The 18,308-nt window shown below is 42.7% G+C and overlaps 1 protein-coding gene across 8 annotated transcripts in view; it reads right to left on the bottom strand.

The window, feature by feature from the left end:
- The window catches only part of ASPH (aspartate beta-hydroxylase), a 232,228-nt gene that overhangs the window by 30,795 nt on the left and 183,125 nt on the right, over positions 1-18,308 (bottom strand). Inside the window, exon 26 of one of the 8 annotated variants that reach the window (XM_075584046.1) lies at positions 5,464-5,511. The exons of the other annotated variants lie outside the window; for them this stretch is intronic. Within the exon in view, the coding sequence (XP_075440161.1) occupies positions 5,479-5,511 (33 nt within the window). The 3' untranslated portion in view covers positions 5,464-5,478. Of the gene's footprint in view, positions 1-5,463; positions 5,512-18,308 lie in introns of those variants that run through there. 8 annotated transcript variants of the gene reach the window in all.

Raw genomic sequence — 18,308 nt, 5'->3', positions numbered from 1 at the left:
CCAGTCACAAGGCTTCAGTGTACCTGGCAGAGGAAAGGTTCCTCTCGGTTCTGAAGCCAGGGGAGGAAATAACGGATTTTCCTTCAGTTTTTGGTGTCAGAAGTGGGATTCGAAACCCACGCCTCCACCCAGTTTAATCAATTGTTTTTAATCTATTTTTGATGTGCTGAGCCCAACCATTATTGCCGCTGTGCACCGCCTTTTTTCCCTACCTTGGCCCTTTGTCTGGACATAAACTTGCTGGAAGCACGCCACAGAGTCAAGAAGTTTCCTTATCTTGTGAGTAACAACCATATGGTTTTTCATATTTTACTATAATCTTGGATCAAGATTGTTACCCGAGAGAATTGCTTAAAGGAATGCTTTTAAATGCTGGATACATAAACTGTCTTTTTAAAATAGATTCTCTATCTTCACCTGGAAAAACATTCCAGGAGAGAGATATTGACAACAAATGGCTTCTTTACTTCACAAATTGTCCAAACATCTCTTGTTGATTATCAGGGAGTTCAACAAAACAATACTGTGGTTTCCGAATTAACATCTAGATTCCCACGCAAAAGCAGCTGTTTCTTTCCCCTCAGTATGTTGACCTGTCCAAAATCTATTGATAAATCTGGAATTTCTAGGGGTTTCTCACCATCTTCAAAGCAACACACACACAATTTAGTTTTGAACATACTTCCTCAACCAATCAAAACCTCCTACAGGTTGAGCTATGTGTTTAGAAAACACATATCAACTATTGTATTGCATTGTATGTCTTTATTTATATACCGCCATTAATGTACATAGCGCTTCACAGTAGTAATACATGTGGTAATAAAATAATTAACAGATAATATAAATAACAGGTCATGGGAATAAGTGCTTCAGACATAAAAGTAACATTAAGGAAAAGGAGTCCCTGCCCCGAGGAGCTTACAGTCTAATTGTTAGGTAGGGAGAACGTACAGAGACAGTAGGAGGGAGTTCTGGTAAGTGCGTCTGCAGGGGGCCAAGCTTTATGTATCGTGTTCAGAATATCCACAGTGCTATTCATATGCTTCTTTAAGCAAGTGTGTCTTAAGGTGGGTCTTAAAGGTGGATAGAGAGGGTGCTAGTCGGGTACTGAGGGGAAGGGCATTCCAGAGGTGTGGGGCAGTCAGTGAAAAAGGTTTAAGGCAGGACAGGGCTTTAGATACAAAGGGGGTAGAAAGAAGACTTCCTTGAGAAGAACGCAAGAGTCTGGATGGTGCATAACGAGAAATTAGGGCTGAGATGTAAGGAGGGGCAGAAGAGTGTAAAGCTTTAAAAGTGAGGAGAAGAATGGAGTGTGAGATGCGGGATTTGATCGGAAGCCAGGAGAGGGATTTCATGAGGGGAGATGCTGAGACAGATCTAGGAAAGAGTAGCGTGATTCTGGCAGCAGCGTTTAGGATAGATTGTAGGGGAGACAGGTGAATGGCAGGAAGGCCGGACAGCAAGAGGTTACAGTAATCAAGACAGAAGAGAATGAGGGCCTTAGTCAGAGTTTTAGCAGTCGAGCAACAGAGGAACGGGCGTATCTTTGTTATATTGCGGAGGAAAAAGCGACAGGTTTTAGAAATGTTTTGAATGTGAGGGGCGAATGTGAGAGAGGAGTCGAGTGTGACCCCTAGGCAGCGTGCTTGGGCTACTGGGTGAATGATCGTAGTTCCAGCAGTAATGTGGAAGGAGGTAGTAGGGCCAGGTTTGGGAGGAAGTATAAGGAGCTCTGTTTTCGCCATGTTGAGTTTAAGGCGGCGGAGGGCCATCCAGGATGATATAGCAGAGAGACATTCAGAAACGTTGGTTTTTACAGCAGGTGTAAGGTCAGGTGTTGAAAAGTATATTTGTGTGTCGTCAGCATAGAGGTGATAATTAAACCCAAAAGATGTTATTAGGTCACCTAGAGAGAGTGTATACAAAGAAAAGAGAAGACTAGAGAAGACTAACTAGAAAAGATTGTCAGTTAGTTTGGAGAGAGTGAGAAGGTGAAGTACAGGAGGAAGGAGAAGAGAGCTCAGTGAAGATAAATATGATCATAATTCTTGTGCACTTGTAAATCTGTATATATCTGTGTTTTATCTCAATGTATTGTTAGGTAGGATGTACTGTATTGTATTGTATTGTTTTGTTAGGCCTGTAATAAGCACAAACCTTATAAGGAACTATATGTAGTATTACCGTGTAAATTGTTATATTCTGTTATTGGTCTAATAAATATGTTTATATAATTGGATCGAATCTCTGTCGTGCCATAACTCTTATAAACCAAAGGGCATGCATGTGCGAATGTGTTTCATATTGGAACACATATCTACACATTCTCCCTAAATAATAGTTTGCTATATAATTATATTATTATAAGCCAGCAATACTTTTAAAGATGAATTCACTATAAATCCATCTATATTTCTATTTCTGGATAAGGCTACACATTATAGGTAACAAAGATGAACTGTTATCACTGTTCTAGGGGTATCAACCTACTGTATTAGTGGTGAGGAGAATCGGTCAGAGCAGCTTTACAGGCAGACTCTGACCCTATTATCCACTGATTCCCACTTGCATTAGGTTTTCCCCATACTCGAGTGGAATACTGATATAATACGAGTTATATACTCACTATAAAATAAATTCTACATAAAACTATCAAATGCTGTGCCGGACCCGGTAAGAAGCCCCTCGAAAGCCCCTGCGCCGAGCCCCGCAAAATTACACATCAGCCCTGCAACAAGCATTATAAGTACTAGAGAACTGATTGGTACAACCCTGAGACACCACTATAGCCCTGCGGACCTCAGAACCCAGGTACTATGCACTAAAACCCTGGGAAGCCCTCTGAAACACCCTATAGACTGTGACCAACTACCACCAAACCTCGGGACTAACTGACCGGGTGATGCCATTATTGTTAATCAGTTATTGAATAAACCCTTCAAACGGTTAAATTGTTGTTGGGTTACAGTTGTTCCGTATCACACTCTGGTCTAAATCCTGAAAAAGTAGCAGTGCTGACAGTAGAATCCACAACTAGGCTACACTTATAACAGTGCTTCCTGTGTTTTTCATAATTATTTTCTGCACATTTATGTTTCCTACTAATTTACTTTTCTTCCCTTCCGGGAATCTAGTAGGAATCTTCCTACAAGATACGGTATAGGTTTCGAAGACTACTTCCATGTAGTATATACTGTGCTTCAGTTTATTTACAAGCGTGACCTTCAGCTGGTGCAATTATATCTTTACTGTTTTAGTAATTAAGGCTACAAATTATTGCTCTACAAAGATTTGCACACTTTGCTTACATCTACTAAAAAGGAATAAACAAACACTAACTGTTTGAAGAAAGTACAAAGGAAAATCAGATTAAAAAAATTATGTGTGATTTTTAAGATGGCAAACCACAAGAGATAATCAATTTAAGCATAATTGCCTTGAATAAATCTTATGCACTTACTCAACACAAACACGGCTAATAAAAACAAATGACGTAGCTTTAGAGTTTTATATCATAGTCGAAGTGGGTGTGGTAAATGTAATTTGAATGCAGTGAAAATGATGAGACAATATTAATACTCATGTGTTAACACTAATGCTCCATACGATGATATTTAAATCTGCATTGAAATGTATTGCATCATTGTGACTACTAATCACTGCCACCAACAAAGCCTATTATGAGACAAGCATGTGTATAAAAATGAAATGTGAAAGTGTTGATGCCTCTGTTTAATAGTGACAACTGCAGGCCATGCTTGATCAAACACAAATTTAAAAATGCAGTTAAATGACAATGAATAGTTATTTCCAGATTGTGTTGTAGAGTCACGTATCTCTGCCTTATTGTGAATCAATATTTCATAGTATTTTTCCCTAATGCTTTATAAATATAATAAGAGAAAATTATTACTTTAGGTTAGGGGATTCATTATAATAAATCATGCTCAGTCAGTGGGATTAGAAATCACTAGAGGTAAACGCTGACAAGCAGACAAAAGAAAACAAGCTTGATCAAATATCACAGGATAATAGGCGCAAATATAAATGTCTTATAAACTGTCACTGGCTATAAAAGCCGTGTGTGAATATACAAAATAGACAAAATAATAAGCTTCACACATACAGTACTGAAAGAAAATGGTTCTGCTGAACTCACACACACACAATAAATATATAATTCTTTCTTAGCAATATAAGAGCAATCCCATTCATTATTTATGTGTGAAAGATGTAAAAAAAAAACGCAATATCAATGTGAGTAAGAAATGTATTTAACCATTTGTAACAAACAAATACAGCTATGGCTCAGATCCACGAGTTCCCATTAATTCAGGCCTAATAATGAGATCTTATTAAAATCATTAATGTTATTTGTCCTGAGGTTAACACATTCACAAAGCTAAATTAAATGCAACAACAGTGGCGTTGTTTACCTCATTAGAATAGGCTTAACGCCATTTTGAAAATATATATAAATATTTTCAATTAGTTTTTTCCAGGTGTCAAAAATCACAGCTATACATTGTCAATTTGCATTGCAAAGTTATAGTTGTTATAATTTTTCTTTGACATACATTCACAGTTATCACACAATTGGCATTGGTACACCTCTTGTATAATTACACAATCACTATTTGCGTTTTTGGTAGGACTGTCACCTGGTGGTTTCCCCTCCAGATGGTGGTTGCGACCGAAGTATATAGTATTCAACCAATATTTGTAAATATTCTTGGTTCAATCTTTGAACATAATAATTAATACAGTACATTTAACTATTAAACTGTTCAAAACTGTCTCCTAAAGGTCTATCATTCTTTTGTTTATGAGTTTATATTAAGGTTCGTTTCCCACTCCTCCCATGAACTTTTTGACTGTTCCCAGAACAGTGGCGACCATCTCCCAATACATTTAGTTTCTCATTATCTAATATGGCATCTATACTATCTATTTTGAAAAATTCTACTAACTTTGACTCCAAGATTCAGATATTTGGGGTCCCTATTTTCTATCCAAAGGGTTGTTATACATTTTATTGCGGTCATTAAGATTATCTCTACAATTTCTGGTATTTCATTTTTTTGTCTTCCCCCCGATCCCACCCCCGCTGCCACTTATCCATATTCCAAATAATGATAGTATAGCGTTTGACTTTAATTCAATTCCCAGTCTGCTAATACATTTTATTACTTTTCCCAAAAGATTTTGATATGTTTACAAGTCCAAAAATGGTGCACCATATCTACCTTATGATATTGGCACTTATGGCATAGAGAGTGTGACTTGGTACAGTAAACTTGCCTATTTACTGTGACATGAATGCTCTGTGCACTATCTTTAATTGGGGTTCTCTCCATGTTACGGATTGGACACATTTATATACCCCGATTAATTATTCATGGATTTCATTTAGTTAATGAAATTTTAAGTTGGCACTGCCTCACGTTCTCTCCAAAAAAACATGGCTCTTGTATGTTACCTAAAGGTGGCGTTACTCCCATCCGGATCCTGAATATGGGTTTTGAGGAGGAGGAGAGAAAGAGAGAGAGAGATAGTTAAGGCAATGTTGTTTCCAGGCCAATGACAGCACTTAACAATGGGTTAGTGAACATTGAAGACACAGTACATGTTAGCACTTAGTGACCCATTAACTTAGGTTAATGCCTCATTAAGTCAGTAACGGACCTCTGTGGTGTGGGCCTAAATCGGATGACATTTTTTGTGAACATATTAAAACCAGAAGATTGTGTAAAGTACACTTCTTCCTCCACAAGAAAAGGATTCATCTTGGATATAACTACACATTTCCAACCCTCCCTACCATCTTCAAATATGGCATGGAGACACATCAAAACATAATAGTTCCATGACAATCATTACAGCTGATGCCTTTTGCTTACTGATAGAAATAACTTTCTAAGAGCAGATAGCTTTCACCCTAACAAAACAACTGGAGGTGTGCCATATAGCCAGTTCGAGGGCCCGAATGACATCTCGGAACGACACCAGATTTGAAAAAAAATATATGGTACAGATAACAAAGAAATAAATTGTCAGAAGATACCCTAGAAAAGCACTAGACTCCTGCAGGCAGAAGGTGTCAATAATCTCAAAAGAATGTATATAGGTAATCAGCACTTTACGAAAGAGGCATAAAACAGTAAAGGGAATTCTAATGCAATAAGTGCAACAAAGTTAAACAATAGAAAAGGAAATTTGTGCCCCGGAGAGATTACAAATCGAAGTGGTATGTTGGGAGATTTACAGAGACAGCAGGTGAGGGAATAAGTGCAGTAGATGGCAGTGCTTGGCAACAAAGGTTTGCAGGAGCGACTGTGGGTGTGGGACAGTAGCCATGAATCCAGGCTATTCAAATGCGTCATTTAAAAGGTGAGTTTTAAGGTGGAGGGATAGAGGGTGTTTGGCATATACAGAGTGCGAGGAAGTTCCACAGGTATGGGCAGTGGGGAAAAAGGGTTTAAGGCGAGAGAGAGCAGTAGTAGTGAAAGGAGGGGGCAGGAGACAATTATGGGTAGAGCGCAAGAGACTATACAATCTCCTGTTATGCCCCTGCTCAAGGAGCAGATGAGTCGAGAGCCTTAAAGATAATGAGGAGAACTTCGTAAATGATCCAAAATTTGATGGGACGAAAGAGAGGGTGCCAATCGGATATTGAGGGGAAGCTCATTCCAGAGGTGTGTGGACAGTGAGCGAGAAAGGTTTTAGGTTGGAGGGGGCTTTAAAAAAAGGGGGTAGACAGACAACATCCTTGAGTAGAACGCAAGAGTCGAGCAGATGTGTAGTGATAAATTAAGGATGAGATGTAAGGAGGGGCAGAAGAGTGTATAACCTTTAAAGAGAGGAAGATAATTTTGTAAGTAATTTGGGATTTAATAGGAAGCCAGGAGAGAGATTTCAGCAGACGTTGAGACAGATTTAGGAGTAAAGTGATTCTAGCAGCAGCATATGGAATAGAATGTAGGGAAGACAGGTGAGAGGCTGTAAGGTCTGACAGTAGAAGGTTATAAAAGTCAGGATGGGAGAGAATAAGGGCTTGCATTAAAGTTTTAGCAGTAGAGCAAAAGAGGAAAGGGTGTATCTTTGCAATGTTACAGAGGAAAGAAAGACAGGATTTAGCAACAGTACATTGTGAATGTGAGGGAGGAGTCAAATGTGATACCTAGGCAGTGTGTTTACTGGGTGTATGATAGTACTGCCACAGTAATGTAGAAAAGGGCAGTAGGGCCAGAGTTGTGAGGAAGAATGAGGAGCTCCATCTTTGACATGTTAAGTTTGAGTCTGCGGAGGACCATCCAGGATGATATACTGAAGCGGTGAGACATTAAAAGACTATATAGCAGGTATAAGGTCAAGGGTTGAAAGGCAAATTTGTGTTTCATCAGCATAGAGGTGATATTTTAACCCAAGGCAAAGGAAAGAGTTCTTTACAGTTAGGGCAGTTAAAATGTGGAATTAATTACCCATGGAGACTGTGATGGCAGATACAATAGATTTGTTCAAAACAAGGTTGGACATCTTTTTAGAAAGGAAAGGTATGTAGGGTTATACCAAATAAGTAAACATGGAAAGAATGTTGATCCAGGGAATAATCCGATTGCCAATTCATGGAGTCAGGAAGGAATTTATTTTTCCCCTTATGAGATATCAGTGGATGATATGAAACTGGGGTTTTTTGTTTGCCTTCCTCTGGATCAATAAGGAAGTATAGATATATGATAAAGTATCTGTTGTCTAAATTTAGCATAGGTTGGACTTGAAGGACTTATGTCTTTTTACAACCTCATCTACTATTTATGTAACTATGTAACTATGTAACTATGATATGGTCACCTAGAGAGAGTGTGTGAAGAGAAAAGAGAAAAGGTCTCAGAACAGACACCAGAGGTAAACCCAGAGAGAAATCGACAGAGCAGGAAGAGTTAGAAAACTAGATACTGAAAGTACAATGGGAGAGATAAGAGTAAATCCCATATAGAGCTCTGTTACGGATATCAAGAGTATGGAGAATGTGAAGGAGAAGAGACTGGCCCACAGTATCAAAGCTGCATGGAGGTCATGAGTTATTTTTGTGAGTGTAGTTTCAGTGGAATGAGCAGTGCGGAAACCAGATTGTAGAGGATCTAGGAGACTATACTGTAGGTAGTGAGAAAATGGAGCAACTGAGAGAATAGGAGGTGTTCAAGGAGTTAAAATCCATTGGCAGAGAAGAATAGCGTGAGTTATACTTGTGAGTGTTGATTAGTGACTTGATCATTCACCCAGTAGCCCAAGCACGCTGCCTAGGGGTCACACTCGACTCCTCTCTCACATTCAAAACATTTCTAAAACTTGTCGCTTTTTCCTCTGCAATATAACAAAGATACGCCCTTTCCTCTGTTGCTCGACTGCTAAAACTCTGACTCAGGCCCTCATTCTCTTATTATCGTAATCTCCTGCTGTCCGGCCTTCCTGCCTCTCACCTGTCTCCCCTACAATCTATCCTAAACGCTGCTGCCAGAATCACTCTACTCTTTGCTAGATCTGTCTCAGCATCTCCCCTCATGAAATCCCTCTCCTGGCTTCCGATCAAATCCCACATCTCACACTCCATTCTTCTCCTCACTTTTAAAGCTTTACACTCTTCTGCCCCTCCTTACATCTCAGCCCTAATTTCTCACTATGCACCATCACGACTCTTGCGTTCTGCTCAAGGATGTCTTCTTTCTACCCCCTTTGTATCTAAAGCCCTCTCCGCCTTAAACCTTTTTCACTGACTGCCCCACACCTCTGGAATGCCCTTCCCCTCAGTACCCGACTAGCACTCTCTCTATCCACCTTTAAGACCCACCTTAAGACACACTTGCTTAAAGAAGCATATGAATAGCACTGTGAATATTCTGAACACATGATACATAAAGCTTGGCCCCCTGCAGACGCACTTACCAGAACTCCCTCCTACTGTCTCTGTACATTCTCCCTACCTACCAATTAGACTGTAAGCTCCTCGGGGCAGGGACTCCTCTTCCTTAATGTTACGTTTATGTCTGAAGCACTTATTCCCATGATCTGTTATTTATAATATCTGTTATTTATTTGATTACCACATGTATTACTACTGTGAAGCGCTATGTACATTAATGGCGCTATATAAATAAAGACATACAATACAATACTGGATTCTTTAGGCAGATATCCCTGAATCAGGAGCACCGGTCATTGCAAGTATTTATGTTATTCAATTTGGTGTGCAGCTTTATTTACTATTGTTCTGGATTCTAGGAGAACGTACGACCCCAGCACCTCTACACAGCATTAGGCAGGGAGTTCAGCCTTGGACACTACGGGATCAAAGCACAAAAGACCAGGGAATTTGTGTGTGCAATTCCGATTGTGTGTGGTTCAATGTTGTTTTTACTTAAATTTGTAACAGTATCACGCTATGTTATTTTCTTTATCTTTCTGTATCTTGGATGTCATACAAGAGATATATGAAAACTTTGTTCAAATTTGGTAAAATGAACAAATGGACAGGTGTATGCTACCTGGGAGGTAATCAAGGTATAGGGGGAAAAGTATGCTGGTGTACAGTACTTAGAAAAAGAAATTCCTTTATGGTCCACTACAACCTCTGTAATAATATTTAACTAAAACTTCAAACTTTTATTGACATTATTTAAAATGAAGACGAATAGTGCTTTATATACGCAGTGGTGTAATTGAATGGTGTACAATCCTATATATGTATTTTATAACTCAGATCACATGGTAACACATAAATGTGTATATATTTAAACACACTAGTGTGTGATAGTCTAGGGTGCTATAAACAAATGCAGAAGAAAAAGAGAAGCAGCATACGGCCAAGGTATACTCCTTGTTAAAGGACTGTTTGTCCAAAACGCGTAGGAGGCTGCAATACCCCCTGGGGTGATGTTTATTTTGAAATAAAATATTTTGCAATTTTATCACCTTGGCAGTGCGCTGCTTCTCTTTTTCTTCTGCTACTGCATTTCTCCGTTTGCGGCTGGACACGCCATCATAAGACTCGTGGAGACTCAGAAGTGGGTAAGATTTATTCCTTTATTCACTACGCAGTATTCAGTTAGCATTTCTCCAATGAGATTTACTTCAGGTTGAGTTTTATTACCCTGTTCGTTTTCTTCAGCAGTGTTTATGCTGTTATATTACTGATACATTATCAGTGGTTGACAAATCACCAAAAAATCTACTCGCCACACAAAAAAATCTACTCGCCACCTAGTACCAAACGTGTGCTGCTTGGGCCAATATTTACTCGCCCGGGGGTTAAATCCACTCGCCCGGGGCGAGCAAATGTATAGGTTTGTCGAACACTGTACATTATCATATACCCACTCCATAATAGAGTCTATATCCAGAGTCTCAACTCTAAGGACAATTTAATCAAGATTATCTATATTCAGTATTCACTGGAGCACCCTACTTCCTGTATATGCTATAAAGAAATGTAATAGAATAACCCGTATTAATGAAAGACACAGATTATATCTAGTAGGAACCTCTAATGATCTAACATTAGTTTTATAACAAATAAACTGGTTAGTACCATAAAGTATCCAAACACTCCCATGTATCTAAATGTTCAGAAGGGCAGGTTTCAAAAGATGTGTGACAATTGTATCTTGTATTGATACGTGTCAATTTGAAAGAGTATCTCTGGTTTGTGTATATACATATATAAATCACTTCACTGTCAGTTGTCTATTGTGTGTATCGTTTATTGTGACCACATAAGAGGTAAAAGTTTTCACAAAAGTTTACCAGGCTGCAGGATTTATACCTTAAGGTCGATCATCATATTGTCACAATATTTAATAGTATGCTAAGTTAAACATTTTTTAATTAGTAATAATCACTTGTGGATTAGCACTGACATGTGTGTAATATTCTGATACCAACTGCACAGTACATTTCTTTCAGATACATATTGAATTTTTGGCAGCAGCTTCAAAAATGTCCACCCCATTTCTCTGCTCTAATGTTTTGATTGAGGTCAACCTCCCATTGCAATATGAAATGAGTGTTTCCCCTGGAAGAGTTGAGAAAAATTTAGCTATAGAGGGTTCAGGTTAATCTTTTTGGGGTAAAGGCTTCTAGGTAGATCCTCTTGAATGGAGTCAGAGGAGGGGACGGGCAAAACCTCTGGACAAAACCCTTTATCTGGAGATACTGAAATATCTTGTGTTTGGGAATCTTGTGGGAATCGTTTAATAATACAAAAGATTGGTGTTTTCATTACATACCATATCTCTTGCTCTGTGAACTTAGTTCAAACACCAGTTCTCAAAAACCTGGACACTTAGGCCTGGGGCAAAGTCATGGTGGAATCTGTGGTGGACAGGTCAAACTTCCGTTTGTTGTGTACCAGAGATTTATAGTGTGGAAAATTGTGGGCAAGCTTGACCTTGTCGCCTTACAGACAGTCTGGTTGTCAAAGCAGAGAGCCTATGTCGAGCGGGGCCAACTCGTCCCCCTAAATCTCCACCCATCTCATAATGGTGGACCCCAAGTATCATGGAAAGGTCTAGCTAAATTGGGCTGCCCTGTAGTATGAGATCAGGCACGGCAAGGCCAGGCCTCCCACCGATCTGGGCTAACAAATAATTGATTTGCTCACTCAGGGGGGTTTCTTGTTTCATATTAACACTTTTATATGGGATTGAAGCATGTATAGCATCGGTGAGCACCGGGAATGGCAGTGTGTGGAACAAATAGAGGATGCATGGTAGGAGGTTTATTTAAACTGCATTTATCCTCCCAATCCATTAGATGTTAAATTTGGACCATCATGCTAGGTCTGCCTTAAGGGTTTTAATTAGGCCCGGGAAGTTAACCTGGTAAAGCGTGTCATATTCTTTTGTCAAGTATGTTCCAAGGTACTTTGATGCATCTTTGCACCATTTAAAAATCAAAGTTTATGTCTATTAACGTTATATCCTCTCGTGACAAGTTTATACTTTGGGCCTCTGATTTGGGATTGTCTATTTTGAATCACAAGATTCTACTAAACATCCCAAGTTCATGAAAAAGATATGGTGGAGAAGTGAAGGGTTTAGTTGTAGAGAGGAGGACATTATTGACAAACAGTGAGATTTTGAACTGTTTATAGTTTGAAACCCCTTTGATGTCCGGGTTGGATCTAATGTGAAAGGATAGTGGTTCTAGATAAAGTAAATAGGAAGGGGAGAGAGGATATCCCTGTCTGTTGCCTCCCTTAACTGGAAATGTCTTGGTGACTGCGCACAGAGCACACTGGCTGAAGGAGATGTATACAATGCTAATACTGTCCACAGGAAGTTCCCTTGGAAGCCAAAATGATTGAGTGTTCCTTTCATTTATTCCCAGTCAAGCCTGTTGAACTTTTTCAGCATTGAAAGAGAGCAAGAGAGCTGGGACTTTGTTTTTTTTTGCATTGGCTACAAGACCTATGCACATCTGGTGTTGTCTGCGGCTTGTCTGCCTGGGACAAAACCAACTTAGTCTGGGTGGACCAGCCCTGGCAGAACTACATTTAATCAGTTCACTAATATTTTATAGAAGATTTTTAAATCCACACTTATAAGAGAAATCGGCCGGTAACTTGGGCAACATGTGGGATATTTGCCAGCTTTGGGGATGTGACCGATATGGGCCTGTAGAATACTGCTCAGTAACTCTGCCCCTTCTAATATGGAGTTGAAGAGATTTAGCAGTGGTGGCATGAGAAGATGTACAAATTTATTTCTGAAATAATTTTTGTTTGATCCATGTTATCGGTCTCTCCGACACTTTAGATAGGCAGGTGTTTAGTTCCCCTCGATGGGCTATGAGGTTTGCTAGGACTCGGTATGAATGGTTGAGCTTGTGAGCTGACTTTAATCTTGAATCTCTGTGTTGAGAGCGTTAATGTTTTTGAGCCTCATCTTTCTTTCTGGATGAGACTATGCCTATGATATTGCCCCTGACTACCGCCTTATGGGCCTCCAATAGAGATAAATTTGATGAGACGTTGTTCATATTATGGTGAAAGTATTCGGTTCAAACACAAAGAACACTGTATGACGTAAAGACACTGTGCATACAGATAAGGCCCTATAAGATGCACTCAAAGTCTGAGAAGAGAGAGCACCCTGCTGAACATGCAGTACAGCAGAGAAAAACTGGACCAAACAAAAATAATTATAATGTTAAAATACTTTATTAAGGATTACTAAAAAATGGATTGGTACCAAAAAAAGTAGTGAATAAATTGAACTGAAATCAATACAGTGCTCATACCCCTTAGGGGGTCTCAAATTGGTGGGGTGCCAAAAAAGTCAAAATAGAATTATGAACATACGCACTGTGAATTTCCAGAAAGCGCAGACGCCTATGCCTGTTGTATCAAGGCTATAGGGGCTGTTTCTGGTGCATGACGTAACTAGAACGCTATAAAATGTAAACACTCACATAAAGCACTAGTGTGTATATAGACTCATCTAGCCAGTGTTAGTATTTACCTATACCTACACTGTTGATCATTTCTGTACGCCATTGCCATTACTTTTACAACACATACATTGATGCGTGGCCTCATCTGTTCATGAGTCTATTTCAGTAGTGTCAGCTTCAGCATCCATGCCCCCCTGACAATGTGGTGTAAAAAAGCAAGATAAAGATTGTTGTCTCTGTACAGAATAATTAGTCTCATAAAAACTGGAGGAGTATAGCACACATACAAGGTTGCCATATAATTCAAGAATGCAAGACTGATTAACATTAACATCACATTGTTCTTTTGCTCTTTTGTTGTTTTTATATTGCCACTCCAAAAACTGGTACCATTTCACAACTATATGGGCTACTACAGTAGTCGTGTCTGAGCAACTGCTGACACGGACTTGACTTGACCCTCTGTATTAATCTCAATCCTACTACAGTAGCTCTGGAAAATTCAAGGATTACAATTACAGTATGAGAAGAAAAAAGAATCTACATGTAACGGGTTTTCTGAACTGGCCTGACCCACCCAATCTCACATTGGCCCCTGTGGTCTAACCAGTCCCCATTACATGGTCGTGTCTGGTGGTGCACCTGTTGGCAACAGGACTCCAGACAGGCAGCTGAGGTAGTGTGCTGAGTCCTACCTATATCCAGTGCAGCGCCTCCACCTCATCAGGATCCCGGCGTCCGCTTGGGGATGAGTCTGATGAGGAACTCCTCTGTGGTGCTTCTCTCTGTGCAATAACTCCACACTTGCACACGAGAGTGTCTTTAATCAGGATCATCTTTATTGGTATGGTGGGCCAGCTGCCCTCCACAATGGGTGTAATCAGCCCTCCATTGTTCAGCTGCTTCCCTCTGAAAGGTTCCTCCTTTTCTAATGGAGTTGCTTCCACCTCTCCCCTAAGGAAGATTCACCAGCTTCTCTGTCTCTACCTTGTGCTGCCAGACTCACAGCTCTGCATCAGACTACTGCAACAATGTTGCAGACCTCCATGTGCCTCTTACTGAACAGAGGCAGCACAGCAACAGGAACTGAACTAACTTTAGACAGTGCTGTGTCTTATATCACCTAGGAACAGGCACATCTCTGATGTCACTAACCGTGGACACACAGCATGTTGTCACTTCCTATGGGACATATGACACCTCACCAGGGTGTGAGGGAAAACCTCCATGATGACTACTGGCAATCCTGCATACTTACCAGGTTTACTGCCAGCACGAGAAAGAGATATGTACACCAATTTTAAACCTGGCTACATTCTCCCCCTGGTGGAACCCAACGTCCCGGCTGGGATCTAAATTTGCGGAACCTTCCTTCAGGTAGCACTGCAAAACATAACAACACACATTACAGTACATATCTTTTCATCACAATAACAGATACATCCTAACGTCGATGTGTAACAACTAGGATTACTCCCTGCTGGAGTATCCATTACTGGTACTACCATACCCTCTTATGGTGGCTTGCGCACAGCATGGTCCACTGGGCTTAAAGCAGCAATGCTGTAACCCTCTGGGTGACACTTCTCATCTAACCCGCCAGGATCCCAATCTTCTTCCCCTGATCCTTCCTCCTCATCAGTGCCATATCCCCTATCCTCACCAGTGGAACCCATCTTAAACTCAATTTCTCCCTCCATGAGGGGCTCAGGGACGTATGGGTATTCCAGGCCATGCGAGTGTTTGTACTTGGCTATAATAGCCCTCTCGGCCCGGCTGCTCCTAGTCAGCTCTGCATTCCCTGCCCTCCCTGGCAACACCCATGACAGGGGCTCGTCTGTGTCCACAGGGTCAGATAATATCCCAGGCCCCATAGGCTCTATATTATGCTGACATATCTGAAACCATCGTTCCTGCATCTTCCTCTTCCTCTGGGCCGGTGTAAATTCCCCCACCGCCCACCAATAGTCCACTACGTACTCTTTCTGTAGTAAGAACCGTGTGCGGTCCATCCACCCCACGTATCCCTCAAATAAGGGAGCCCACCATCGGGTCTCCTTACGTTCCTCAGACCCCCACTCTAGTGAATCCCCCTCCTCTGTATCCTCCCAAGAAGATACCCCAGAGGTCCTTGATAAAAGAGGCCTAGACCACCTCTCTTGTTTGGAGCTATCCTGAGACTTAACTACGGCCACACTGGGTACCCATCGGGACTCGGATACTTTTCCCAACTGCCCTCCACCCCTCGACCCACCATCAGAGGCATAGCTGTTCAGTCTCTCCCCAGTCCATTCCTCACCGATTCCCTGGGACCCTCCCGACACTCCCAAACTGGATGTGGACCCACAGGAAAAGGTAACAGGGACAGGGGCTTTAGATAGGGCATGGGGTTGGGCATAGGGACAGGAAATGGGCATCCGCGGGGTTCCGACCTGCTCTCTGCCTTCGGATAGTCCCGTATCATTGTGCGGACGTGCCGCTGGTTGGGCCTCACCCATCTCAGCTCTCCTCGCAGCCTGCCAGCTCTTTGTTGACACAGGTGATCGGGAAGCACTGCCCGATCGCCGAGGCGTTGTGGTTCTCTCTCTGGTCGTTCTGCTACCTCCGCCGGAAATGACATCATCACCGGAACCGGATACTCCGCCATCTTGCGATGGATCCCCATGCGGGATCTCTTCCTCCACAAAGACATCCCCCACCGGAAGTGATGGTTCAGCTCTCCGCTCCGCTCGGGCCTGGGCTAGGCCTTCCTCCGCCGTTGCCACCACCGGCGCCTGGGGAGGGTAAGGATGTATCTCACCGCTCCGTCGGCTCGGGATGGAATCTTCTCCTCCTTCCGTGCTGTAAGTCACCATGGCCGTGGGACTCCGCCGCTCCGGTTGTCTCCGCACAGGCGATCTCGGCACCTCGAGACTCCGCTCCGCTGCAACACAGGTAAGTGCTGGTTCTTTTGCAGCACCGCTGTAGTGGTCCGCCGGTAGGCGCATCACCACTGATGTCGGGCTTGCCTGCTCCTCGTCCGATGAAGCAGACTCCGACGCTAGTAGTGGCACTTCCACAGGGGACTGACAGTGAGGTTCTGGGTTCTCACCGCGGTTATAGACCCCTTTCTCTCTAGGCTCCGTTGCGATCACTAGGAGCAATCCCCATTCTCCGTGATCAACTGGTTCGGTGCAGGCCGCACGCGGGGCTTCAGCCGTCAGCATGGCTGTGTCCGCTCCCGCCTTGACTACCAGGGAGCCTCCTGGCAATAAATAGGGATATACCCCAATGTCTATCACACTTTTTGTTGTGCTGGTTACGGGAGACACTTTGCACAGTGGTCTCTCCTGTTCCATAGATAACGGGGCAGGTGATTCCTTATCTCCAGCTTCACTGGTGTGGTCCGCCGGCTGGGGCATCACCACAGCTGGGTGTTGGTCATGGGAGGCACTAAGTAACTTCTCCCTGAAGACAGCCTGAACTTCAGCAGGACTCATAGTGATATAGAGTCTCGGCTCCTCCTCCTGGTGAACAGAAATGGCTGATGACTGCTCAGTCTTTAAGTGGACCGCTTTTTCCTTGGCGGGTTCCGGAGTCTTCAGCAACACTGGCTCTGGAAACTGTACTCCACAGTAGGCACACTCGGGTACCCACGCCAATTCACCACCTGGAAAGTCACAAGTAACACAAGTGTTGTGCATACACCTTATCCCTTCTATGTACACCTCCTTGTAGTCTAGTAGCAGCAGGTTGGGGTCATAGATCATACTAACAGGCAGTCTCAATAGGTTTTGTATACACGGACACAAAAGAAAGGGTAGCTTCCTGGCCCCTGATAGCCAGACTCCAAATCCTTGAGGATGTGCTTGACTGCACCTTACAGTTCTATTGGTTTCATTATGAAGAACAGAATCGGCCGACTGCAGTTCTTCATACAATCTCCACTTGGGATAAAGCGGAAATGAGGCATATTTCATTAAGGGATGGTCCGGGCTCAGCTCTACGTCGCTCCCAGTGTAGGGGCGGGGCTCGGGTTTTCCCGCCAGTCCCGGACGGGTTTCTGCAACATTTTCCCGCGCGGGCGGGCAATCAGCACATGGGCTCTCCTATTCACCAGCTCCTCGCAACTGTGGGACAGGAAGCTCACATCCAGCTCCTCCCGCAGACAACTCGGGTCTTGCCTGGCAGAGATAGAGACCCCTCCCCCTGGTGAATATTTGGGGAGGGTCCCACAAGTTAATTGGATGCCCCGGCACAGGGGCTGAACTTTTCACAGTCCTGGGGGGCGCGGCCACAGGTTTCGCGCCACTACCCCTGACAGGGCGGGGTTTCTTCACTGGCGCCAGTCCCGGCCAATTTCTCTGCACGTCTAGCAATGTACGCATTGTCTGCAACTGGCCCACGCGGTCTCCCAGGGAAGCGGGAGCCGCCATTTTGATTTGCATCGCCATTGGATTACTGTGTTCGTTCTGATTGTACATGGGGCTCCTCTCTGCGGGGCAGCCTCCACACCGGCACAATAAAGATTTCTCTGATGCACCACCATGTGTACCTAATGTAGGCTGGACTCGTGTATGCACTACCTCAGGCTAGGCTCACTCTCTCAGTGTCTGCTGTATCTCCTTCCTCCTAGTCTGTGCTCCCTTCGGTAAGTGGTCTGCAATGGGCTAGAGTACTCTGGGGCTTCCATGCAGTACTTGGGCGTCTACCTATCTTGGTCAGCCTAGCGCAGACCCTCTCCAGGATTCCTGACCACGTTAACAGGCTATCCCTTTAGGCATCCTACCAACTAGCACTGCCTCAAGGTGACTAGGACAGCTATAGCCATGCTCCAAATCCCCAACTCCTTTCAGGCCCCTAGGTCGTCCCTGTGA

The sequence above is a fragment of the Ascaphus truei genome, chromosome 2 (genome assembly GCF_040206685.1).
Source record: "Ascaphus truei isolate aAscTru1 chromosome 2, aAscTru1.hap1, whole genome shotgun sequence".
NCBI classification, from domain to species: Eukaryota; Metazoa; Chordata; class Amphibia; order Anura; family Ascaphidae; genus Ascaphus; species Ascaphus truei.
Note: the sequence above shows the minus strand (reverse complement) of the source record. Positions and strands in the feature narration are given on the sequence as shown.